Source organism: Tachysurus fulvidraco, chromosome 26, assembly GCF_022655615.1.
Source record: "Tachysurus fulvidraco isolate hzauxx_2018 chromosome 26, HZAU_PFXX_2.0, whole genome shotgun sequence".
Taxonomy (NCBI): Eukaryota; Metazoa; Chordata; class Actinopteri; order Siluriformes; family Bagridae; genus Tachysurus; species Tachysurus fulvidraco.
In genome coordinates this window covers 7,113,318-7,139,288 of record NC_062543.1, presented here as the reverse complement: position 1 = coordinate 7,139,288, position 25,971 = coordinate 7,113,318, and the positions used below count along the sequence as shown (strand labels likewise).

Here is a 25,971-nt window from a genome sequence, read left to right as displayed (position 1 = left end):
ATAGAGAGATACATACAGACAGAGAGAAAGAGGGGTGGGAGTGAGATTAAGAGACAGAGAAAGTGAAAGAGAGAGAGAAAGAGAGAGAGATACAGACAAAGAGTGAGACACAGAGAGAGAGAAAGAGAGAGAGATACAGACAGACAGAGAGAGAGGGGGGGAGTGAGATTAAGAGAGAGAGAGAGAGACAGACAGACAGACAGACAGACAGAGACACAGAGTGAGAGAGGGGGAGAGTGAGATTAAGAGAGAGAGGGGGAGAGTGAGAGTAAGAGAGAGGGGGAGAGTGAGATTAAGAGAGAGAGTGAGAGAGGGGGAGAGTGAGAGAAAGTGAGAGAGGGGGAGAGTGAGATTAAGAGAGAGAGTGAGAGAGGGGGAGAGTGAGATTAAGTGAGAGAGTGAGAGAGGGGGAGAGTGAGATTAAGAGAGAGAGTGAGAGAGGGGGAGAGTGAGATTAAGAGAGAGAGTGAGAGAGGGGGAGAGTGAGAGTAAGAGAGAGAGGGGGAGAGTGAGAGCGGGAGAGTGAGAGTAAGAGAGAGAGGGGGAGAGGGGGAGAGAGAGAGTAAGAGAGAGGGGGAGAGAGAGAGTAAGAGAGAGGGGGGGAGAGAGTAAGAGAGGGGGGGAGAGAGTAAGAGAGGGGGGGGAGAGAGTAATAGAGGGGGGGGGGAGAGAAAGAGAGGGGGGGGGAGAGAGTAAGAGAGGGGGGGAGAGTAAGAGAGGGGGGGGGAGTGAGATTAAGACAGACAGACAGAGAGAGACACATAGAGGGAGTGAGAGAGGGGGGTGAGAGTAAGAGACAGAGAGAGAAAGAGAGAGAGATACAGACAGAGAGACACACACAGAGAGAACCCGGTACTGAAACACACCTTCGTACTATAAGTGAAGAGCTGAAGCTCGAAGCGACGAAGGAAAGAGGAGGAGAGAGGAGGAGGAGAGAGGAGGAGGAGGACAGCGGAGGAAGAGGAGGAGAGAGGAGGACGGTTTGAAAGCGAACAGCTTGCAGAAGGGGCAGGTGGAAGTGAACGTGAACCCACCTCCGCTTGGCGGTCTACAGAACGGACCTCGGTGGAAAACCGGTTTTAACCTCAATTGAGAATTAATTTATAAACAAAACAAGAAAAACTACATGAATCTCGGCTGTCCGTAGGAAGTCGCCCCCCTGCAGCAAGACAAATGGAAGACGCTCACACTAAATCCGCGTCCGAAGTTTTAAAGCACTTCGACGTGAACGAAAACACCGGACTGACGACGGAACAAGTCAAAGCCAATTTCGAGAAATATGGACCGAACGGTGAGTTGTTTTTTTTTTTTTTTACCTGTCGCGTGCGCGCGCGCGTGCGTTCGTTCGTTCGTTTACCCCGAACATTTATTCCATATAGGTCCTTTTTAAATTAGTGAGAAAAATGCAAAAAAAAAAAAAAAAAGTTAAGCAATTCACTTGAAATATTTTGTTGCGAAAAATGATGGTGTTTTCTTATACAGGAAGTTTGTTCGCTCGTGCAGTGCTGTGCAGGTTATGGAGTTAGTTAAACTGTAAATGTAAATCAAAATTCTCTAATTTGGCTTTTGCAAATTATTTCCACACATTACAGACACTCTCGTGTTATGTTTATACAAAATACAATTTTACCTGTATTTCCTACCTTTATTTATTTGTTTGTTTGTTTGTTTAATTTTTCTTTATATATTTTTAGCATTATAACTCTTAGCATAAGCCACGCCCCCTTTCCCTGACAGCCATCTTTACATTTGCAAATTTATTTATTTGCATCTCATAGCTCAAGTGGAACTGCATATAGTTTAAGCTTAGGTTAATTCCTGCACATTATCCTGTGTTTTTTTTATTTTTATATTTCTATATATATATATTTCATTCAATTAGTTTTAGTAGTTTGTGTCTGTCGCCTTTAGGGTTAATTCTATTTTTTCAAATTTATTTTATTTTTTTCCTTTGCTTTACCCGGTTTCTTCCCACCTCCCAAAACATAGCAGTAGGTAAATAAATTAGCCAGTCTAAAGTTTGTGTACGTTCCTGTGTGAAGGACTGGTAACCCATTCGCACTGTGTAACCTGCCTCCTAGCCCATTTTTCCCTGCACGAGGGTCCTACAGACCTGCTGTGACCTTGAGACCAGAATAAAGCGATTACTAAAGATGAATGAACGAAGAGAACAACATGCTTTTGTGTGAAGACTTTTACAACAATGTCCTAGTTTCTGCTCGTTCACCTGAGTAACACCTACGTCACACGCTGCTAATACGTGTACTGATAAATATTCTATCCGAAAAGGAATTGTTGTGATCTACATGATAATTGATAGCTAGTGTAGCTTATTAATCTTTTATTAGCTGTACGACTCCATGTGCAAGCTACACTGAACTAGACCGTCGTCGAAGCCTGTTTAAATTAGACCTTTTGTAGGATGTAAATGTCACACAATTCCCTCTCAAGATATCTGACAGGATGGTGTGTATATAGAAAAATAATAGTTTGCTTTAGTCTGAGCTGTAGCCAACTTCTGTGTTTCTGGAGTATGTGCTAACGACTTCATTCATCTGACTGTCACCGAGACGGCAGGCAGGACTGAGATCAGCGTTTCTAGCACTATTTGTCGAACCTGCTTCATTTCTGATGTAGACAAGATCTCGCTCTGGCTTTGTAGATTACATTTAGATGTCTTTTTAAAATCAGCCAGAGGGAGGAAGTAATTATGTGCCTTGGTTGGACAGTAAGGCATCTAAACCGGCATAAAAACGGCGTCTGATTCACTGGAAAGTGTCACGTTGCAACACTAATGCACGAGTATTGCATAAACGCTCAGAAGTTTTAAGACAAAACCGTAACCGCTCCGTGCGAGACCCTGAAGCACACAAGCGACCATAGAGAAGGAGAAGACCTCCAACGACAGATCGAACCACAGACCCAACACAGACGCGTTTAAGTGATAAAGGGTCTGGAATACGCACCTGCGACCAGTGCCGCAGGCGTAAAACTTGAGAAACCTGTTTTCCACTTCCTCAAGAGAGACATAGAGACATGCTGCAGAGAAACAGTTTGTTTCAGGTTACTTGTTTCAGGCCCTGGTGCACACTGTCACTGAGACGCACAGTTAGCCAGCACTGTTCACTTTCACATCTGCTCTTTAAAAGCAGCTGTTGTCAACCTGCACTCGGGTGAAGCAATCGTTTGCCTTGTTTACTTGTTACCAGGTCATTTTTGAACGTCTTTCCCGTCCTCCTTACGGCTGCCTGCCTCGTTTCAGCATCACCGGTAACATTTGCATGTCGTAACACAGTCCTATGGGATTGGTATGTTAGAGTAGAGTCAGAAATATTCCATTTAAAGCGTGACCCTCATCTAACAGTCGCCAAGAGGAGGACAGGATTTATGTCCTGATTTATGTCCTCATGCTCACATGGAAGATCACTGTTTTCTGATCACACCGATCGATGACATAAGCAGAACAGGGTTGTCGTGTACTCTGAGATATGAGATTTGTTTTTAGTAAAGGCTCAGGCAGCTAGTCCTGCATGAGGAGGGTGGCAAATAGTGTCAGAGCTTCACGAGAGCACGAGTGCAAGCGAGTACAGCGCGGGTGTGATCGTGCAGTCAGAAATAAAGCGTTATGAGGACCATGAGTGGTGTTTTGTGGTGTTTGAAGGGTGAGATGGTGAGAAGGTGAGGTGGAGGAATAGAAACTGAGGCTCAAAGTCATCTGGGTTATGTGATGGTCTCACTGTTCTCTAGGCAGTGATACACACGTTGTGCTGTCACTACTAATTAACAGAGTGAACACACCGGACTTGGAAGAATCTCACCTGTCATCAGTGCTGCTATTTGTCCTGCTTGTCAGGGTAACGGGTTCAGCTAAGGTCAAGTGTGAAAGAATGCCAACTGCACGGACGAGAGCGGCTACATACTTTTTTGTTCGAGCATCTCGCCGGGCATTCAAGCTCTGATGACTTGGTGGAAAAAAACGACATCTCGTAGCTGATAGTGTCGCTTTCGCTCTGAGCTGTCAACTTCCTTCCTGGTGCTCTGCAGCACAAAGCCACAGGGAATACCCTCAGCCTTTCTGAGCTCACTCAAGAAACCACCGCCTGAGTTTGCTCACTTTATACCTAGAGCCTAACAACTTTACTTCTTCAATGAAGCGTTTTTTTTTCCACCCTCCACTACACTTACGAGGTGTATCTTCCCACCTCGCCACATTGATTGTGAACAATAAAAAGTTACAGACAGATGGCACCACATGGACATGGCTTTTTAATTAACTATGTTTATGCCTATTAGCGGTAGTTTATTATGTTTTTTTCTTAGAGGTGTTTTTGGCTGATTGCTGTTGTCAGGACTTGTTTATATGCATGTGGGTTGAATTCCTGAGTTCTTGTGTGTGCGTGTGTGTGTGTGTGTGTGTGTGTGTGTGTGTGTGTGTGTGCGTGCGTGTGCATGCTTGTGTGTGTGCGAGTGTGTGGAAAGCAGTTCTGCCCCAAACCCTTTAGTGATTACTCTTTAACAGCCTGACACATCATTAAAATCAGCACTGTTTTGTTTACCATCTAATAAATGTTTTTTTTTTCCTCCTCATGTTGGCATCCATCAGTCTGTTTATCTCCTGGTTTTGCCAACCTGATGGACACAGGGTGAAAAATTCACATCTTTTGGTTCTCTCACGCATTTCTCTCCATTTCTAAACAAAGTTAACATAAAAAACATTTGAATAAAACAAACAAATAAAAAAAAAAAGGTTTATCTTTACAGGATTTTCTCTCGGTGTGATTGCTGTTCTGTTCGTAAGCAGCCGTTTATCAACCATGGCTTTGTAACACTAAGTTTATCCACCACTTCCTAGTTTCTCTGGAACTTTTTATCCCTTCATTAGTTACTGATCTCTGTGCTTTCACTTTACCTCCTCACTTCTGTGGGGCTACTAAGGTGGAAGGCCTGAGCCCTGAGATGTTTATTGCCCCTTTAATTCTGCTTTTCTTTGGATTCCGTGGATCGAGACCGCTTCCAGATCATATGGGACGAACCCGAAGCTCAAAGCTTGTCGCACAACAACATGGTAAATAGTACGGTGACGATATGTAAAGGCGATGCCGAGATACGTCCTCGCTTCCTGCTTGGTCACCTCACCATCCAGTTTGTTTGCACACCTCACATCAGATTTCCAAAGATACTGTGGAGAGGTTTGTAACAGTGGGCGCTGGCTATCGACTTTTTTTTTTGTAGAAGAATAAGAAGAATGGTGAAAATTGACCCGGTAGTTTATATTTTGTTGGAGGAATCGTTTCTGCATTGTTGCATCGCAGTACTTATAGCGCAGGAATCTTTTGACTTCACCCATTGGCGGTGCCACAGGGTACGAGTAGCGTACGCCGTCGCCGCCGTATAAGTAGCCGAGACTGTCCACCGTGTCCGTACCAGTTTGCACAAAACTCAAGCAGTGCTCTAAGATTCTGACAAGTGTTTGTTTACATTTCGTTACATACAGTACATTACATTAGGGTTCCTGTTCCTTAAACACACTAGTCGGAATTGCACCACGTCCAGCCGTGCGTGTGTCATCTCCGGTCCGATTTCTGTTTCATCTATAGAAGAAGAAAAAAAAATCCTCTCTTTTTGTCGTTTGCACGCCTGACCGGAGGTGTGATACTGTTCCCACGTGTTATGCCACCTCCCTCCTTCTTTCTCTGCTTCTCTCATCTAAGCAAAAAAAAAATTCCAAGTATTATGCTGCCTCACATTTTTACACCTCTGTTTACGCACTTCTGAGGCCCACAGTGTGAAGCGACTGTTAGAGGAAGCAGAAGTTCTTCTCCCCGAGTGCAGATGTGTTTTACAGCCAGTGTGTAGATGATGTTTGTGTAAATTCTGCACCTGGGCCATGACTCCTCTGATTTTGAAAGAATTTTGATGGACTATACTGCAGATCTGCTCCTAAGCACCATCGGTCTTTATTAACGGTGCGTCTCCGCGGCAGCGTGCTTTAGACAACATGTGCGTAGCTGCTGCTCAGCGATAAGGAGCTGTAAAGAAGGGAAGTCGGAAGTTGTGCAGAGGCTTGTGGTGTGTTAGGTTGCCTTTGCTGTTGCAGCTTATTTCACATCAGGCTCTTTATTAAACTAGCAAGACAACGCATCATGCATTCTGTCTATTCTGCTTCACAAAGCTCGAAGAGGAACTGGCTGTGTTTACAAGATTATATTTGGCTTTTTTCTCTTTTGTCCATTTTTTTTCTCTCCTCCTTGTTTAATTTAGAGGTGCATGTGTGCTAACTTGTCACTCATTTCTCCTTCTCACCTCCCACCTTGGCATTCATCAACACCTCCCCCTGCAGACTGTTAACTTACTCTGCGTGTGTTTCTGCGGCCGACGATGAGCGAGAGAGAGAGAGAGAGAGAGAGAGAGAGAGTGTGATGCCTCGCACTTTAATAGCAGAACTTGTGTGTAATATAGTGTGATGCAGCAGAAGTAATGTGTTGCGATACTGGAAGCTGTTTTTTGAGATACTTGATACGTATCACCGGGTTTATTTAACGCGGCCTACATAAGACCTGTTTTCCTACAGAGATATTGAAATGAATCATTTGAATCAATGATTTATGAATCGTTTGGTTAGTAAACGTGTTTGCATGCGATTTCTTAGGACAAAGCAAAAAAAATGTACAGGGTGCCATTACTTTTGTCTCGGTCGCGTGGCTAGTCTTATTATACGAGTTCGCGTTAATAAGACACGGTGGTATGATCAGCCTATAAAAGTGTTCCCTGTCATCCCCAGATATATGCTTTGAGTAGGAGTTGAATAAACACCTTGTTTATTTCCCACACTCATGTAAAAGTACACAAACACAGGAGCGCTTGTGGGATACTAGGAACCCCCCCCCCCCAGCTAGATTTTTGTGTGTACTGCGTTTTTGTGTAAGCAGCGTCTTCCGATTCATTCCCTTCGTATCTGCCGTCGGATTTCACATCTCCGACGGCTTGTCGCGTCTCTTTGTTTCTTTGTCTTTCCACCATTTTACCCACGTTACCTTGTTACAGTAGCTCGGCTCGACTACACACACGTCTCTGTGCATGCCTGCGTGTGTATGTGGGATCCTGGAGCCAGGTCTAGGCTTGTCTGAGAGCAGAGGAACAGGTGATTCCTGGTACACACAAACCGCTTCTACAGAAAACACGTCATGGCACTATTTCCTGCATCCAGAACTTGTTATGAATAACTTACTTTTCCGATCAGAACTCGTAAGACAACAAAACGAGGCCCGGGAACACGCCTTGACTTTTCCCGTCTCCTTGAGATCTGGTTTCTAAGAAACGCCTCTAATGCTATACTACATCCTGCTTTCTTTGAGAAGGCATGTTTACACTGCAACCTGAACTTTTCTACACGGTACAACTTACCTGTCACATAAAAGCAAGGCAAGCTCCCTCCTCGCTCGCTTCATGTCGGAATGCAGCTGTCGAGGGCCGACAGGTGACGACGTCGAAGCGCTTCTCGTTGTGATTTACGTCCGTACTTCTCCCACCCACGATTTAGTGAAGATGCTGTCTGTGCGAATGAGAGGCTGCTTTATCTTTAGCACAGACCTGCAGTAACTCTGAGCTCAATCCGAACCCCTTTCTCTCTGGGTTGAGTACTGATCGACATGCATAGGATCAAAATCTATACAGTTTAATATTCATTCATTCATTCATTCATTCATTCATTCATTCATTTTCTACCACTTATCCGAACTTCTCGGGTCACGGGGAGCCTGTGCCTATCTCAGGCGTCATTGGGCATCAAGGCAGGATACACCCTGGACGGAGTGCCAACCAATCGCAGGGCACACACACTCATTCACTCACGCAATTACACACTATGGACAATTTTCCAGAGATGCCCAGTTTAATATTATTCTTCTTCTTATTATTATTATTATTTAACCTAATTTAAAGTGCTACGCATTCGGGAACTCTAAGCTCCGCCTTTCTCCATCTGTCCACTTCACTGAAGAGAGGTCAGAATTCAATGGTTTTCATACTGCACTGGAGACATGATCATCACATCTATGAAAATAATAATAAAAAATAAAACCAACCGTTAAATCCTAAAAACATTAGCACGAGCAATAAAAACACAAGCGATTTGACAAAACACTGCAACTGCAAAAGAATTTGGAATCATAACAAGAAATTGGGGCAGTGGTGGTTCAACTATTTAAGGCTCTGGGTTGTTGATCGGAGGATCGGGGTTCAAGGCACAGCACTGCCAAGCTGCCCCTGCTGGGCCCTTGAGCAAGGCCCTCAACCCTCCCTGCTCTAGGGGGCGCTGTATCATAGCTGCTCCTGCACCCAGACCCCAACCTCCACAGTTGGGGTATGTGAAGAACAGAATTCCACTGTGCTGTAATGTATATGTGGCGATAATAAAGGCTCCTATGCCCCTGTTCTATTCTATTAATTCAGGACCTCCTGAAAATAAACTTGAACCGGAATGGGGGAATGAACGTTGCTAATCCTCACCGCCGATTGGCTACAACCTTTGTCAGTCTTATCCTGCTTTTTCTGAGAAGTCATTGTGTTTTCTGATTTTCAGTTCCCTGCTCAGTTCAAGCTTAGCATGAACGTATGCACTGTTCCGTGCCACTGTATGTAGTGAAGATGTAGCAAAGCTAAGCGGTTTCACAGTTATGTTGGACTAATCGAGGAAGCCTCTCGTATTAATAAAGTCCATTGTAGATACTGCAGAGTTATATATAGTAATATGGTTTGGGTAATGATTAATGCTGGTTTGGTCTATGATTAGAATTAGACACACTGGGTAAGTTGTAAAGAACTGCCCTCTTGTGCCATCATGTGTTTGTGTAAGAGTGTGTGTCCATCCTCTTGTCTTCAGGAAGGTCGCATGCGTGCCACAGGGCCGAGGTTAGCGAGCACAAGGCAGTCACAGTATAACAAACCGCGTTATCCTTTCTGCCTTAACTTTATCAGCCTTGCACAGGAGCGCCCTGTCGAGACCAAACCAAATTTCGAACTCGACAGAATACAGTGCACAAGACCTCTCGAGTGCTTTTCAAGTCAAGTAGCTTTTATTGTCATTTTAACCATATATAGCTGAAACAGTACATGGTGAAACGGGACCAGGTTTCTCCAGGACCACGGCGCTACAGAAACAACACGCAGCCAAGGACTTATGTAAGTTAGTCCTAGCCACGTAAAGTGCATCTGTGCAACCAGACAGTGCAAACAAATAATACAATACACAAAAGCAGTGCCGACTAAAAAAAAAAATACAGGAATGAACAAACGCAGCAGTTACGTGAGGTTTTGTAATGAGTTGAGCAAGACAGCATGTATACAGTTTGATATCAGAGGTGCTGTAGAAATGGATGTATATTGGAGTGTGTATTTGGTGCAGATCAGTGCAGTCCGCAGAGATGTGTGTGTGTGTGTGTGTGTGTGTGTGTGTTGTGCTTGGTACAGTTCAGTTAAGATATTGAGAAGTCTGATGACTTGTGGTAAGATACACAGTTCCAAAGTTCCAAAGGTCTGGTCATGAGGGCCCGAAAGCTTTGGTAGCTTTTTCCAGACGAGTTCATCTACAACGCTGTTAGCTTTGTGGATGCAGCGTGTGGTGCAATTGTCCGTGAGAGGTGGCAGAGAGACTCCAGTAATCTTCTCAGCTGTCCTTACTATCCGCCACAGGGTCTTGCGATCCAAGACGGTGCAATTCCCAAACCAGTCTGTGATGCGGCTGCTCAGGATGTTCTCAATGGTCTGTCTATAGAACATAGGCATAATGGGGGAGGGAGATGGGCTTTCCCCAGCCTTTGCAGGAAGTAGAGACGCTCTCTTGGTGATGGAGCTGGTGTTGAGTGACCAGGTGAAGTTCCATCGCCAGATGAACACAGAGGGATTTGCTGCGCCTGGCGCTCTTTGCGGATGATCCGTCGATGATCTGGTTGGCTCTACACCAGGCAGTTATCTGTTGCACCTCCTTTCTGTATGCTGTCGTCGTTCTTGCTGATGAGACCCACCGCGGTCGTGCCATGATATGGTTCAGGCTGTGCATTGCTACACAGATGTGAGTCAGCAGAGTGAACAGCGCTGGGCTGAGCACATAGCCCTGAGGGGCCCCAGTGCTCAGTGTAATGGTGCTAGAGATGCTGTTCTCGATCCGGACTGACTAAAGTCCAGGAGCCAGTTGCAGAGGGAGGTGTTCAGGCCCAACAAGCTCAGCTTCTCAATCAGGTGCTGAGGGATGATTGTGTTGAATACTGAACCGAAGTCTATGAACAGCATTCGTACATAAGTGTCTTTATTGTCCAGGCGGGTGAGGGCCAGATGAAGGGTCGTTCAGTGCAGGGGGTCTAGTGAGGGTTGTAGCTGACTCTTGATTTGCAATAAAATTTGCAGTGAAATTACTAACGAACCCCTTGACCAGCTTTCTGTCTCTTCTTGCTTACTTCATAACTTGCCCAGTCACCATTTATGTCATTATGAGGCAGCCTTTATGGTTATGGTGAAGTCATCCATTCATCCAGTCGAGGAATCCATCATGTTTGTCAACCTTTTACATATTTTACATGGGAACATATCGGATCATGTGACAGCAGAGGACAGAGTACATGAGTCGGCACGCAGAAATTCTCACACACTTTTTTTCCTTCCTGTCAAAAAAGCGCCACACGTGCTGCTCAGTATATGAATACGGAACGACTGACTGCTGCTCAGTATATGAATACGGAACGACTGACTGTGGCATAGGTGTTTTTTAACTCACCAATATTAACCCGAAAGCCCCGCCGCCTGCCTCGCCTCGCCTCGCCTCGTTTGTCTCTACGTCATTTTAAGGTAAGTGGAGAATGTATAGTTCGTTAACGTGAACTATACGTAATGTTTGACTAAGCTGACATTAGACAATTATCTAGACATGTGTTAAGTATTAGTAATTTTAGCCTAAAGATGCATGACCTTAAACATACAAACCTTACACTCTACAAATAGATTTAATGGTAATGATGATTAATGGTGACGGGGTGGGGGTTGGTTTGGGGGGGTAGACTAACCTTTCCTAGTGTCTACATCTCAACCAAAACAGTCGAGTGGCAGCTTTTTCCCTCTAAACCCGGCATAAACCTCTGGTTCTTTCTTCTCTTCCAGTGTCTAACTTCTATCCTTCCTGCACTTTGCATCTTAGACAGAACCAGATTTGAAATGTTCACAGAATCCATCCATTCTTCTACGTTTTCTGTTGAACCTCCTGACACTCGGCCGAGTGATCGTCTCCAGCGAGAGAGCTTATTCAAGATGACTTCATTTTACTCTGTGGATGATACGAGTTCAGTCTTATTGTCATCCTTTTGTAAGACCTCCGTTTGTGACCCACTCCTTCGGCACACAGTAGCATAAACACGGCCGCTATCGTACCAAAGGTTCACGTTGTATTTCCATAAGAACACGTCACCTCCGTTGTTCGTTGTTCGTCTGAATGTTAGTTTATGGACCATGTGCAGGAAAAAGTGATAGTGATTTGCTCCTATACACGAACCTCTTGATTTTATGTGAACTTGGCTGGTCTGTGTTCACACCTTTCAAACACGTTCTAGGTATCAGAGACGTTTTGAAAGATGTTTGCTAAGAAACCAAAAGTCGGCTACTCTGTATCGTCACACGTCCAGATCTTATCACGCAGCATGCGGCAGAATAGGATCGGTACTCAGACGTCCGTGCCGTTTCTCAAGCTCTCGCTTTCCGTCTCACGTTGGCAAAACATGACCCTTACGACTGTTTCCAGTGCACTCCGTGTTATTTTAAGGTGCCGAGGGAGATATTTTAGCTCCTGCCATCTGGCCCTTGTGGCCGAGCACACACTTAGATGTAGTGTATTTAGCTGTATGCCGTCAGCTGCAATTATTCGGTACTAAAATGATGCAATGTACATGATCCACAAACCGCCGCTGTATACGAAGCTTGAACAGCTCAGACACACACGAACGGTTTGTAGTCATGTTACATAACCTTTATTTCAGGCGAGCGAGCAGAGCTAGCCAGTAGAGGCCAGAGGAAGCGCCCGCCAGCCTGGGTGCTATGGCGACTGTTTTTGAGAACTTCACATATTTCTGATTCAAACAAAGCCTTGTGCGGTCTTCAGTAGGGGTTCATTGGAGAGTTGTGACTGTACGTTGCGCTTCGGCGTAGGAGGAAATGTACGACGGCGATAGATGTGGGAAGACACAATGTCTGAACTCTTAAAGTGGGATGCTAGTTTTGTGTATTTTTTATTTTATTTTATTTTTTTTTATTATTATTATCGTTCTGCTTTTGGAACCCAGCAGGTTTCCTCCCGCTTCCTTCGACACATGCGTTCTGAGCTCTGTGTTGTTGGCAACCGTTTCCAGGAAGTGTTTCCCCCCTTTCCTCTGCCTGGTGGTGTGTAAACAGGCTGGCACTTGTTTTCATGAGCGAGAGGGTGGGAGCAAGAGTGTGTGTGTGTTTGTGTGTGTGTGTGTGCGCGCGCGCGCGCTGGCTGGCTGAAGTTAGTATGTTGGAATGTGCCTGGGCAGATCGAGGCCCAGATGACATGGAGGGAATCCTTGGCACAGGAAGGCTGGGAAACCCCACTCAACCCTCCTTTCTCCCTCTCTGTTTTCCCCCCCGTCTCTTTTTCACCAAGGCTTTCTTTGTCTCTTGGCTTGTTTCCGAAGCCAGTCTGTCTCCCATTAAAGCCATTAAGAGCATGCTTTTAACTTTTGCTGTGTGGTGGTAACTGATAGAGGAAACTTGCGTTGGAAAAAGAAGCAGCACTGCCAGGGAGTCACAGTAACAGGACGCACACAGGATTTGACCTTGCGTGCACATGAAGACGCACACGAGCTCCTGGACAACGGGACGGACGGAGACATTTCTCCATTTCTCCCCTTTCCCAGCCGTCAGGTTTTTCCACACGTCCCCTCGAGCGGCGTGTGTGTTAGCCGTACGGCTTCTTTCCACAGGCCAGTTACCTAATCGTAAACGTGAGGCTGCCAAACACAACGATCAGTTTTCACTTGCAAACTTTGTTGACAAATGTTCAGACTCCATTCATTCAACAGGTTCAGGAGCTGCCAAGAAATTGTTCGCAGATTATTTTTATTAGCACGTCACGTACCAGGAGACGTCTCGGGTTTATCCGAGCACGCCTAGTCCATCCTTGGGGTTCACACACCTCCATTCAGTCGTCTCCCGTCTCTCGGATGAAAAGGTGCCTCTTCTCTGTTGTTCAAAGCCGAGCTCTCGGCTCTCGCTCTTTCATGCTGCGAGACTCTCCTGCAGTTCATTCACCCTCCCTGTCTGTCAGTGCCAGACAATTTCAGCGACCCAACCAAATCAAAGAGGGATAAATGCGTCGAAAGTAAAACCTCATTATAGCCAGTTCACCCCTCATCCGTCATGGTTTTTCCATTTTCCATGTTCTCAAGGCGCTGTTTGATCCTCGGCCCACTGGTGCAGGTTAGCTTGTCTGTTTTGGTTTCCACCGCACGTGTCCTTCAGCTTGGCGGCCATTGTTTGCACATGAATGTGTTGGGTTTCTGGCATGAAACCTTAAAAAAAAAAAAAGTTTGTTATTTATTTATTTTTATCAGTGGAGTCGGGAGCCTGACTGATTAAAAAGAAAAGCCTTCACTTTTATCAGCGCACAATTGATGAGGTTTTCCATTTGGATAACAGCAAGGAAACACCATCAGTTTCTGTTTAACTATAAGCACAGATAAACTGGAGCAGAGTGCATACACACACACACACACACACACACACACACACACACACAGATCCATATCCACACTAACACACACACACAGAGCAACATTTACACACGCACACACACAGAGCCACATCCGCACACACAAACACACACACACTCTCACACACACACACACACACACACACACTCTCTCACACACACACACACACAGACACACACACACACACAGACAGAGCAACATTTACATACATACACACACACGCATGCACACACACAGCCACATCCACATGCCCACAAGCACGCTCAAAGAATGTAGTGACGCCGTGTATTTTTATTCAATATATTTAGGCTCATTGACGAGGTTTTTTCCTTGATTTGGTTGTATTTTTATTTATTTATTTATTTATTTACTCCAGTTTGTGTTCTTATTGTCAGTGTTTGTCAGATTCTGTTGACTTGTCACAGCGCTAGCTGTAATTGTTGTTAGGCCAGCTGTAGTGAGCTACACTGACTGACAGAGCTTCACACATGAAAACACACACACACACACACACACACACACACACACACACACACACACACACACGCCACTCTAATGAATGCACAACTGTAATACTGTGACATGTCAGTAGACGCAGCCAGGAGTGCTTAATAGAGCCGACGCGTTAAGGACACAGGATTGTAGCATGGATCATAGAGACAAAGTAAAGACTTCTCTCTGATTTATCACAAAATCCTAGATTTCTTAAACCCCATCAGGACAGGATTACTTTTCCTTATTATACCTGTATTATATTGTATTGTACCTGTGGGATGAGCGAGCTTGCTTGCACTGGGTCACTTTTCCTACAAACCAGTATGAGTCACACAAACACACACACACTTGTAGCTTTGGTAGCGATTGCAGGTTTGATCCTTCACGGAAACATTTTAATGACTGTTCCAAACCATACACTCTGTTTTCTATACATTCATATAACACGCTAGAGTGATGCTCATAACACATGTAAATGTTATTTACGCAAACATCATACTTTGAGAAGTGTTATCGTATATTTATTTTAGTATCTATCACAGCTGACCCTCACACCATCGTCCGGTCTCCTTCCAATACCGCGAGTTGTTTTGTTCTCCTTGTCATATAATAAGCTCCACTTTTCAGGAACGGTTTTCCTTTAGATTTCGGAGCGTCGCTGTAGGGATTACCGAGGTCAGGAACTGGTTCCTGGACACTCGAGTTCTTCTACACCGATCTTAGTGAACCATGTCTTCATGGAGTTGGCTTTGTGCACACGTCTCTTGCCGTGCACGGACAGGTTTGGCCTCTTTATGCCCCCTTTCCACCAGAAAGAACCGGGTGCTGGTTCAGAGCTAGTGCTGGTGCTGGTTCGATGTTGGTTCCACTGGCGAGCCTTCTAAGAACCGGTTTGCTTTTCCATGGGCTAGAGAGCCATCACAGAGCCAAGTCTGACGTCACTGTATACGTGTCACGTTACACAGCACCGTTATTGCAGCACGACAAACTCAACATCAACAATGGCGGATGTTGCTTTACTGTTACTGCTCATGGATTTGTGAACCTACACTGGCATCCGAACGTGGAGAATCCTGATTTAAAATGATTTAAAAATGGCGCTAACGACGTTCCCTTTTTCTTGTTGGTCACAGTAACCCCGCCCCCAGCCCCTGACGCAAGCGGTTCTTAAGTCTAGACCAGCAATGTTTTGGTGCTACTTAAGAACCACGTTTCCTGGTTCAGAGCCGGTGCTTTGGGTGTCGAAAAAGAAAGAACGGATTTTAAATTAGGCTCTGGCTCCGAACCAGCACTCAGACTGCCTTGGTGGAAAAGGGGCATTAGTTCCGCTGAAGGGAAATCCTACCGCCAAAGCATACACAGGCTTCTTAGACAATTGTGTGCTCCCAGCTTTATCGCAAGAGTTTTAGAGAAGGCTCACCACAATGGTACAATGGTCAGGTGTCCACATACTTTTGGTCATATAGTGGATAAATATGGATATTACTGTTAAAATAAACATGATAAACTATGCAAGATCCATCCATGCGTACATGCTAACCGCTAATGCTCCATGTACGACCTCCAGTGTGCAAGATATAATATGATATGGATATCTGTGCAAGACGACTGACTACCTCGAGCATTTCTCAGTGGAGTTTCACAAGTGTTGGTGAAATGAATGAATGCATCCTTTTCAGTTACATTGAAAATGTCTGGAATCATATATATATTTTCTTGTTGCTTTTTGTTGTTATGTGGACACAGAGTTGAAATAATTTACATACTGTACATTTTCCTTATGCCCGTCCCAACTTTCCATGCATTATCCAAGCTTTTTATTTTCCAGAATTGCAGACTTATTTTAGACGAATCACATCTGGTCAAATCACTGCGTTTAAACTATTGTGCGCTACCGTGCCAATGAAAAGCTGTATTTGCAGACAGTCCGGCACAGCGATACGGTTTGTTCTATTCTGCACTAGAGATCAGAAGTGAAGTGCGATCACCGCTCTTCACTCTGAACCCTACACTTCATCACTCTGAGCCTCAGAGCTCAAGGGTTTTTTTATTTGTATTTTTTTCCCTCGTTTGTTTATTGCTAAACAACCTGCTGAGGAATAGCGCGTCTGATTACTCGGCAGTAGCGAACGGCAGACGGGTTTAATGCAATTTCGGCTAAAGTGATTTTTAACATTGTTACACAGGTATTTAAATCCTCAGACAAACTTGTCTTCATTCAGTTGTAATATCTCTGTGGCATTACTGTGGCAGTCAGGATGGAGAGTAACGTGTGTGTGTGTGTGTGTGTGTGTGTGTGTGTGTGTGTGTGGGAAAGATGCTCCATCATACTCCTCACCGCTCCTTCCCACTCTCCACATGCTCTGCTGCTCCTACACACTGTTGAGTGAGAAGCTTCTAGAAGTGAGTCAGCAGCAGTGTGTAGGCCTCCTACTGATCTGAGCCTCCTGCCTCTCACCCAGCTCCAGCGTTTACAGAGCACAGAGAGAAACGCTGCTTTACAAGTCCACACGTTCACACAGCTCGCCTCATCACCTTCTGCGTAGCGGCCAGTTCCTGAACACACAGTGATAAAGGAACCGATGGCTCGAGTGTCAGAAACCATTCAACAGATACAAAGCAGCATGAGCTGTTCATCTGTACAGGAGAAAAGAGCAAGAGTGGCAAATATAGCAGCTGTACAATACCGTAGTGTGTGTGTGTGTGTGTGTTTGTGTGTTTGTGTGTGTGTGTGTGTGTGTGTGTGTGTGTGTGTGTGTGTGCTTGACTCATTTTCTTTCTTTCATTAACCTTTTTCTTTCTTTCTCTTGTTAAACTTACAGTACTTTTGATAAACTTTTTCTTTCTTTCTTTTCTTTTTGTTGTTTCTTTTTTCTTCATTAAATTCTTTTTTTTCTATCTATCTATCTATCTATCTATCTATCTATCTATCTATCTATCTATCTATCTATCTATCTATCTATCTATCTATCTACTGTACTGTATCTGTCTTTCTTTCTTTCTTTTGTCAGGTTTTCCTTTTTTTTTTGCCAAAGTCTCTTTTTTTCTTTTAATTTTCTTTTGTTTTAATCTTTTGCAGTGAAGCAGTAGTACTTCAGTTCTGCGAGCACTGAGCACTGAGAACAGCCTCCTTGTGATTTTTTTACTAGTTGGACAACAGTTTGATAGAAGATTATCACACTTGGGTTGCTTTTTATATATATATATATATATATATATATATATATATATATATATATATATATATATATATATATATCTCCTCTCAAATAAAAAAAATTAAAATTTTCTTATTTTATTTATTTATTTCAAACATTGGCTGCACTGCCTGCTCTCTGGTTGAACTAGTATCATTATTTTGGGGGACAGAGTGATTCCTCCAGCCAGAATCCCTTTAGTAATCCCTGAATCTCACAGCAGATCATCGCTCTGTGTCTTTGTGTAATTAACTTAGAGTCGGGGATAAAGGCGCTGCTGTACAAAGCCGGCATGACAAGAACAAAACGCTACTGTTTGAACAAAACGTTTGCAATGTGGCTTTGCTAACACCTCTCTCTCTCTCTCTCTCTCTCTCTCTCTCTCTCTCTCTCTCTCTCTCTCTCTATCATTCCTCAACGGATCATGCGGGGTGGCTGGATGGACAGAACTCCCAGCAGAGGAAGGTAAATATTGATCTTTCCATCCCTTTATTACTGCTCTGTCTTTGAAAGGTGTAGTTCGTGTGAAGCCCAGCTATCTACATGTTTAATAGAAAAAGATGCACAATGTCTGACACACACACACACACACACACACACACACACACACACACACACACACACAGCATCTTGCCCCCTACACAACTTTATAACTATGCAGTCTATCTAAAAGTCTCCTCACTGCTTCAGTAATCCTGAAATCAACACACAAAACGTTGTGGTGTAAATCAGTAGCCTTGAAGCGCAGGCATTCCTACGCATGTTTAACTAATGTTGGGAAGTGACACACACAGTGAGCGTGTGCCGGAAACAAGGACACTAATGTTCAGGATGGAAACATCAGGCAGTGGCGTTCAGACACAAACAACCAGTGTTTCATTGGCTGTGTTTACATTCCCAAAGCCTGTAATAACACTGTGTCACGTCTACATAAAGTGTCTGTGTAGAGCTTGTTCATTCTCAGTGATACTAGGTTAGGCCCTGCCCTCTCTCTCTCTCTCTCTCTCTCTCTCTCTCTCTCTCTCTCTCTCTCTCTCTCTCTCTCTCTCTCTCTCTCTCTCTCTCTCTCTCTCTCTCTCTCTCTCTCTCTGTCTCTCTCTCTCTCTCTCTCTCTCTCTCTGTCTCTCTCTCTTTGTCTCTCCCTCTATCTCTATCTCTCTCTCTCTCTCTCTCTCTCTCTTTTTCTCTCTCTCTCTCTCTCTCTCTCTCTCTCTCTCTCTCTCTCTCTCTCTCCCCCTCTCTGTCACATTCTCCCTCACTCTCTCTCTCTCTCTCTCTCTCTCTCCTCTCTGTCTCCTTTTTCTCTCTCTCTCTCTCTCTCTCGTTTTCCTCTCTCTCTCTCTATTCCCTCTCCCTCTCTCTTTGCTCTCTCTCTTCTTACTCTTCGCCCCCCAACAAACCCCTCCTCTCTCTCTCTGTGTCATCTCACTCTCTCTCTCTCTCTCACTCTCTATCTCACGCTCTCTCACCCTCCTCTCACTCTCCCACCTCGCACTCTCTCTCCACTAGCACTCACGCACTCTACTCTCATCACTCTCGTATCTCATCCTCTCTCTCTCTCTCTCTCTCTCTCTCTCTCTCTCTCTCTCTCTCTCTCTCTATCATTCTCTCTCAGTTCAGTTCAGTTCAGATGAGCTCTATTGGCATGACTGGGTTATAGGACAATGTCGCCAAAGCTATTTTCACAGGTATAGACTGTTGAAAGAAAAAGTAAAATGAAAGAAAAAAAACAAATACATGTGTACACACATACATACACACGTCAGTCACACAATCCAATGAAGTGTGTATATATAGTTTGTATATTGGTACGTACACAAAAAAGAAGCTCTCTTTCTCTCTCCCTCCCTCTTTCCCTTTCTCTCTCTCTCTCTCTCTCTCTCTCTCTCTCTCTCTCTCTCTCTCTCTCTCTCTCTCTCCCTCCCTCTCCCTCCCTCTCCCTCTTTCCCTCTCTCTGTTTCTCTCTTGATTTCTCCTCTCTTGCCCTCCCTCCCCCTCTCTCTTTCTCTCTATTTCTCTTTCTCTCTCTTTCTCTTTCTCTCTTTCTCCTTCTCTCTCTTTCTCATATTCTCTCTTTCTCTCTTTCTCTCTCTCCTACCACAGCATCACTCCCTCGTCCCATCAGGCCGTAATTAGTTTGTTACACAGTCCGTTCAGCTCTATAGTGCCACTTGGGTGTCAGTTCAATCCCACAGCAGTTGATTATTATTATGGAGTATCAGCAATATGTATTTAAGCAGAAATGATGTGGCATTAATGTGAAAGTGCATGGCTTTTCTACAGGGAAGTCTCTCTGGGAGCTGGTGGTGGAGCAGTTTGAGGATCTCCTTGTCAGAATTCTACTGCTCGCTGCCTGTGTGTCATTCGTAAGTCCTTTTCTATTTGCTCTCTCTCTTTCTCTCTGTCTCTCTCTCTCTTTCTTTTTTCTTAACATTGCTAGATATCTAGTGAACTGTCTGCATTAAGAAATGGCCAAAGATTGCCGTTATACTCAGATGAAAGTATACCTGTTATACAATCACACTAATCTACACTGTGAACCTAAGTAATAAGTTTTTGCATATCATCAGCAGTTCAAGGATGCGAAAAATGCGTGAAAGCATGTCCTGTGCCTGTGGTTAATGCGCAGTGGTCAGTACATGAAATACACAGAACTTTCTTCGTCATACAAGATTTTCGGTTTCCTTGGGCTTCTAGATTTATCGGCTTTGTCTAACGCTGTACGTTACGTGGTGCTGATTATTTATTATATTCATGTTGATTAAAAACAATGACCGAGAAATCAGCAGTCATCTTCATCTCTCAGCTTCTCCTGTATCCTGAGGTCTCCACAGTGGATCGTTGATCCGCGTAGAGGTTTTATGACGGACTCGAGCCTACTTTTCTTTCCAGACTTGGTTTATGCACTGCACTGCCCTGGCTGGGAGTCGAACCCAGACAGTGGCAGTTAGAACGTAGGATCAGAAGAGCCACTACACGACCAGGGAACCTCTCTCTGGGAAAGTACAATTCAAAATAAATAAATACAGATATTGGTCATCTTTTTAAGACTTCAACATCCTCAGACTGTTCATTCATTCATTCATTCATTCATTCATTCATTCATTCATTTTCTACCACTTATCCGAACTACTCGGGTCACGGGGATCTCAGGCGTCATCGGGCATCAAGGCAGGATACACCCTGGACGGAGTGCCAACCCATCGCAGGGCACACACACACTCTCATTCACTCACACACACTCACACACTACGGACAATTTTCAAGAGATGCCAATCAACCTACCATGCATGTCTGTGGACCGGGGGAGGAAACTGGAGTACCCGGAGGAAACCCCCGAGGCACGGGGAGAACATGCAAACTCCACACACAAAGGGTGGAGGCAGGAATCGACCCCCCAAGCCTGGAGGTGTGAGGCGAACGTGCTAACTACTAAGTCACCGTGCACCGCAGTCTAATATTAATCTCAAATTTTTGTTTTGTATTGTGTTAATCTTACATTTACCTTACAACCTTCTAATCAAATGCCCAAAGTCTTAAACCCGGAGCTATTCCTACCCTCTGTGTTTCATTCAGCTACAAATTAGATTTTCAGCTCCAGTGCTTTATTTTCGACTGCACTGTTAAGAGAGAAAGTAAATAAATGGCTGCAATAAGTGGAAAAATAATAAATGTGTGCTTCATATTACACTAATGCACTTGTGGATGAGTTGAGAAACAGAGCACGACGGAACAGGGCACGGATGGAACGATGGCTCCTTACGGACTAATGACGGACGGAGGATTCGACGTCTGTCTGCTTTCCATCATACTCATCTCTAAACTGGTGCACACGGCTTTGAGAGACGACTCTGCATCCGATCACGTTTTATATACGTTTTATTTAGCTGGAACTAATCGGACACAGTGTGTGTGTGTGTGTGCCCTGCGATGGGTTGGCACTCCGTCCAGGGTGTATCCTGCCTCGATGCCCAGTGACGTCTGAGATAGGCACAGGCTCCCCATGACCAGAGAAGTTCGGATAAGCGGTAGAAAATGAATGAATGAATGACTGAATGAATGAATGATCGGACACGTCTCACTATTTCATGTTAAGGATGAAGGAGATTTCCCAGTGTAGTCTTCAAAACATGCCCCATTTTAGGAGAAGTAGGGGCAGATAGAACGATGGAAGGAGAGAATATTTACTGTTACTCTATGACATCTCCAGGTTTTTTTGGTCCCCCGAGTCTAACAGAGTTGAACAGCTTGAGATGAAGCTTGGACAGATGGAAGGATGCCGTAAAACCACTACATAAGTATAAAATCAAACCCACTGTGTTTGGGGGTTAAACTGAATAAACAGTTGAACTCGGTAGTGTTGAGGCTAAAAGTTCTGCCTCTATTCAGTAGTTCAGGACTAATTGCTCATGCTCGTTTTTACATGTGTTAATTTCTGCTGCACTTCTGGCCTCCAACTTGACTGCACTCTTTTTCCAAAGCACAGGCTTGTTAAACCCAGAAGTGGGGTCTGTTTTTTTAATCCAGGTTTATGAATGTACTTTTTTATGAACTTTCCATCTGACTTTGGATATTTCTAAAAGAAAGTAGTCCTCATGTTTCTGGCGTTATGACATCACGATGCACGCGCATGCGCACACTCCTGCCCTGCTGTATGCGGCCCGGTTGTGACACAGAAGGTTTTACTGTCGTGGCTTAAACGGGGTGAACTTTTTAAAGTCAGCTTCGGTTCTACAGACTGCAAGACTCCCATCAATCTCTCTGTGCTGCTACAGTAAACGTGTCATATGCAGACACCTCTGGGCCTCTCGGGCATCTGAGCATTTCACTAAAGCATCTGTGTGTGTGTGTGTGTGTGTGTGTGTGTGTGTATTTGCATGTTCATACACAGCTCATTCTACAAACGTGTGCACGTGATGGAAAGAGTCTGAGAACTCGGGCTCGCTCGCCGGACTCATTTGTGTGCCATTTTGATTATATTAAAATTTCCGCTGTCCTGATGGTTTTGCATTTTGCAAAAACAACAGCCAGTAGAAACTAGTTTCTAAAAACACCATCACAGTGTTATTTTCTTCCCAGAATATGGTCATGGATGTGATGAAGCGTAACGGCACACAGGAGCAGTCCGAATGCTCTGTCTCTTAAAATGTGTTTGCTTCTTCTTTTACATCCATCTGATCTGTAACCCAGAGCCTTATACGTTATACGGACCAGTTCAGTGGTGCTCATCCAACAGCTATCACTGTGATGGTGGTGTACATGATGTGTGCGTTTGTTAATTACAGTGTTACAAGCCTTGGACGGAAAAATGTCCTAATTATCTCAAGCACACTTTGAAGACACAGATTTATGGCTTCTTAAACTAGGTGTGTCCTATTTAAAATTTTATTTGTTTGTTTGTTTGTTTGTTTGTTTCTGTATTCTGTATCCCTATTTTCTTTTTTATCTATCTCCATCTGTCTCATTCAATCCATCCATCGTATATAATAGAAAGTAAGAAAACCCAACAGCAACGTGCAGATGACACCAAGCCACGGCATGGCTTTAAAGGTAAAACTAAGAGCTTACGGCTTGCTCCGAGCAGAGCGCGCTGTAGAACTGAAGGTCACCTGAACAATAGATTCACTTCCTACATTTGAAAGGCAAAGTGGTGGCAAATTTTTTTTGTTTGTTTCCACCACACTGGAAATTTGGCTGGAGGTGTGTGAGACTTTGTCCAATGTGAGTCACCAGGTCTTTACAGGAAGCTGCACAGTGCAACTCAACTTACCGAGTTAAACTAACTTCTCTACACCTTCATGGATCTTCGTGACTAGTGCTGCATCAATTCTGACTGTAAAGCAGATTTTCAGCCTCTGGTTTTTAATCCGTAATCCCATTTTCCCAAAAATGCAGTTTAATTTAACTGACAAACGTACAAAGAGAAGAATTTTAATTTTGTTGTGAAAATAAACAAATTATAAGTTGAATTAGATTAAAAAAAAACAATCATGTTTAGCATCGTGTTGCATCACGTTTCCATTTAATTGTTCAGGAAACGAGGAGAGAAACTCGCAGCAATTAGTATTTTTCAGTTCAGAAACAGTTTCAAATGTTTTACAAGTTGAATTTTTGCCATATTTGCTCAGAACAAGACTTTCGTCTGTGTGCGATGCGCCATACATATTCAGCAGGAGACGGCACGTCTAGTCTGCAGTCATGTACACACACGTGTCGACAGAGCCATGCTGGAACTGCCTTGCTTAAAGAACTATGCATTTCCTAGAAAGAAAAAATGATGCCATTGTATCTCTCTCCCTAAAATCCCCATATACACCTCCAGCAGTCAGTGGTACCTTCACACAGATGCAAGACCCTGATGCGAACCACACCATGACAGATGTTTGGCTGTTACACCTTTCACTGATAACACTCTGGATGTTCGTACTGTTATTTGGCACAGAGACGTGGATTTGTCTCAAAAATCGAGGCTGCAGGCACTTATTTCCAGGGATTTCAGAACAGCGTAACAGATATTGCGTCATCGGGTAGGCGTGGCCTATTTGATCATCTAACCCTAACCGTAGTTTTTTGTTGTTTATTTGTTTTCTAAAATAAATCTACCCATATTACAGTTTTGTCCTCCGTAGTATGCTCTTTTTTTTTTTTTTTTTTTTTGAAAGAGAGAGTTTTTCCAAGACCTCGGAAAACCCGCCCACTTTACGTCATGGTAACGAAACCCCTGGAATTTAGTGAATGGCAAAATAAGGCTGGAATCATCTGACCACAGCACATATTTCCACCGTCTCTCAGCTGGTCTAAGAGGACTGTCCAGGTCTTTGAGATGAGATGTGTTGTGGTAGGAATAATAAAACAGGGTGTCTAGAACGCTGTGACTATCATGTCCCATTGTCACTCCTGTATTTGTGTAGTCCTCTCATGAGTTTTGTGTGGTCAGAAATATCCAAGTCCGTCGTCGGTCGTCTTAGCGAAAGTGTACAAAGAGCTCATGTCTGAGACTAGGATTGTGCAGGTAATGTGGAATATAGACCCAGTAAAAGATGTTAGCCGTCACGTGGGGGTTTACAGTATCAGGGCAGAAGCTAGAAAAAGTTTTCTTTGGCTTTGTGTATAACTTCAATATCTGCTTCAGGACCAAGTGCATCAGTATTCAGTACAGAAGCTTATGCATAAACCTTCACATTCTCTGAAGGGAATTAGGAGCTGGTAGTATTTCTGAATGACGCACTGCAGTCGGCCATGAGTCTTTACTACTTAACAAACGGTCTGTCGGTATTCTCATTGTCTTGATCTCTCCGCTTCATCCCATTGTCTCCGTCTCGTTTTTTTCCTCCTAGCCACTCTTTATATGCACAGCGTGCGTTCGTGATTATGGGGTGTTGTGCGTCGCGTTTCGTTTCTCTCGCCCTCCGCCGATCATCGTATTTCACAGCCGCGTTAAATCTCTGGAACCTTCTGAGGCAGCGTGTAATGAAATGGTGCAGGGAGGCTGAGCTCTGACTCCACTGTGGATAAACACTTCGATTAGGAGGATGAGACGAAAAGAGAAAGCGAGCATTCAGAAGAAGGCACAGTGACACAGCTGAATGCTACAGATAAATTCTATAATTAGTGAGAATTATTCACACCTTTCTTTAGACTGAAACTCAGTCAGGGAAATTTTCAGCTTGAAATATTATTCTAACACAATTGTTCTCTAGATCATGCAAAAGGGTTTGCGTTCCTACTGTATAATGAACTAGAATTCATTCATTAGAAAGTTATCGCAGTTAATAAGTTAAAATAATAAAAGCTTCTGGGTTCTTTGGTTTGCCTCCCGACAGCCTTAAGGGTTTTTACGTAGGACTATATAATTGGTTGGATTGGTTGGGACTGGGAAAGCTAAGAAACCTAAAAGGAATAAATCCAGCCCAATGGATTTGCATTGCACTCTTTATCATTACACCTTGTGCTGCACTTGTAGTGAAGTTTTAGTATTTAAAAGACTTTTTAACATCGCTTAGTGCTTAAGGCGTTGGACTGTTGATCAGAAGGTCGTGAGCTCGAATCCCAGGTCCCAGGTGTTACCATTTGTATTTTTTTGTTTTTTTTAGCACTTACTCCATCTTGACTTAGAGAGTGATGCAGCAGCACTTTAGTCCTTTAGTCTGTCCAGGTTTTTGAGATGTCCTCGTCTGTCCGCTGCCGTGCTCTGTCTCTGCCGTAAGTCACCACACAGGTCATATGACTAGCAGCACTGAGTTCTGGAAGTACGAGTCCAATGTTTGCTATTTCTGTGTTGGGGTTTTTCTTTAATATCACATTTGAACGTCAGTGGAAAAAGGGGGGAAGTGTGTGTGTGTGGGGGGGGGGGGGGCTTGGGGCTGGGGTGTTACCCTTCTATAACATTCTTTGTACATTCCATATATAAAAGTGGAGACATCCATTCAAATGTTGCTAGTTTTATTGTTATTTCTAGAAATGTGAATTGAAAAGGAGTTTATGGGCTTGTCAGTCATTTCTTCTGTAAA

General features: G+C 44.0%; 1 protein-coding gene across 2 annotated transcripts in view; it reads left to right on the top strand.

Annotated features, from left to right (window-relative positions):
• The first annotated feature begins 800 nt into the window (after window positions 1-800).
• atp2a3 (ATPase sarcoplasmic/endoplasmic reticulum Ca2+ transporting 3) overlaps window positions 801-25,971 on the top strand; it is a 64,907-nt gene continuing 39,736 nt past the window's right edge. The window contains exons 1-3 of one of the 2 annotated variants that reach the window (XM_047809199.1): window positions 801-1,291; window positions 17,909-17,926; window positions 19,745-19,827. In XM_047809199.1, the coding sequence (XP_047665155.1) occupies window positions 1,174-1,291; window positions 17,909-17,926; window positions 19,745-19,827 (219 nt within the window). In that variant the 5' untranslated portion in view covers window positions 801-1,173. The remainder of the gene's footprint in view (window positions 1,292-17,908; window positions 17,927-19,744; window positions 19,828-25,971) is intronic. The other variant, XM_027165064.2, reaches the window with a different exon arrangement.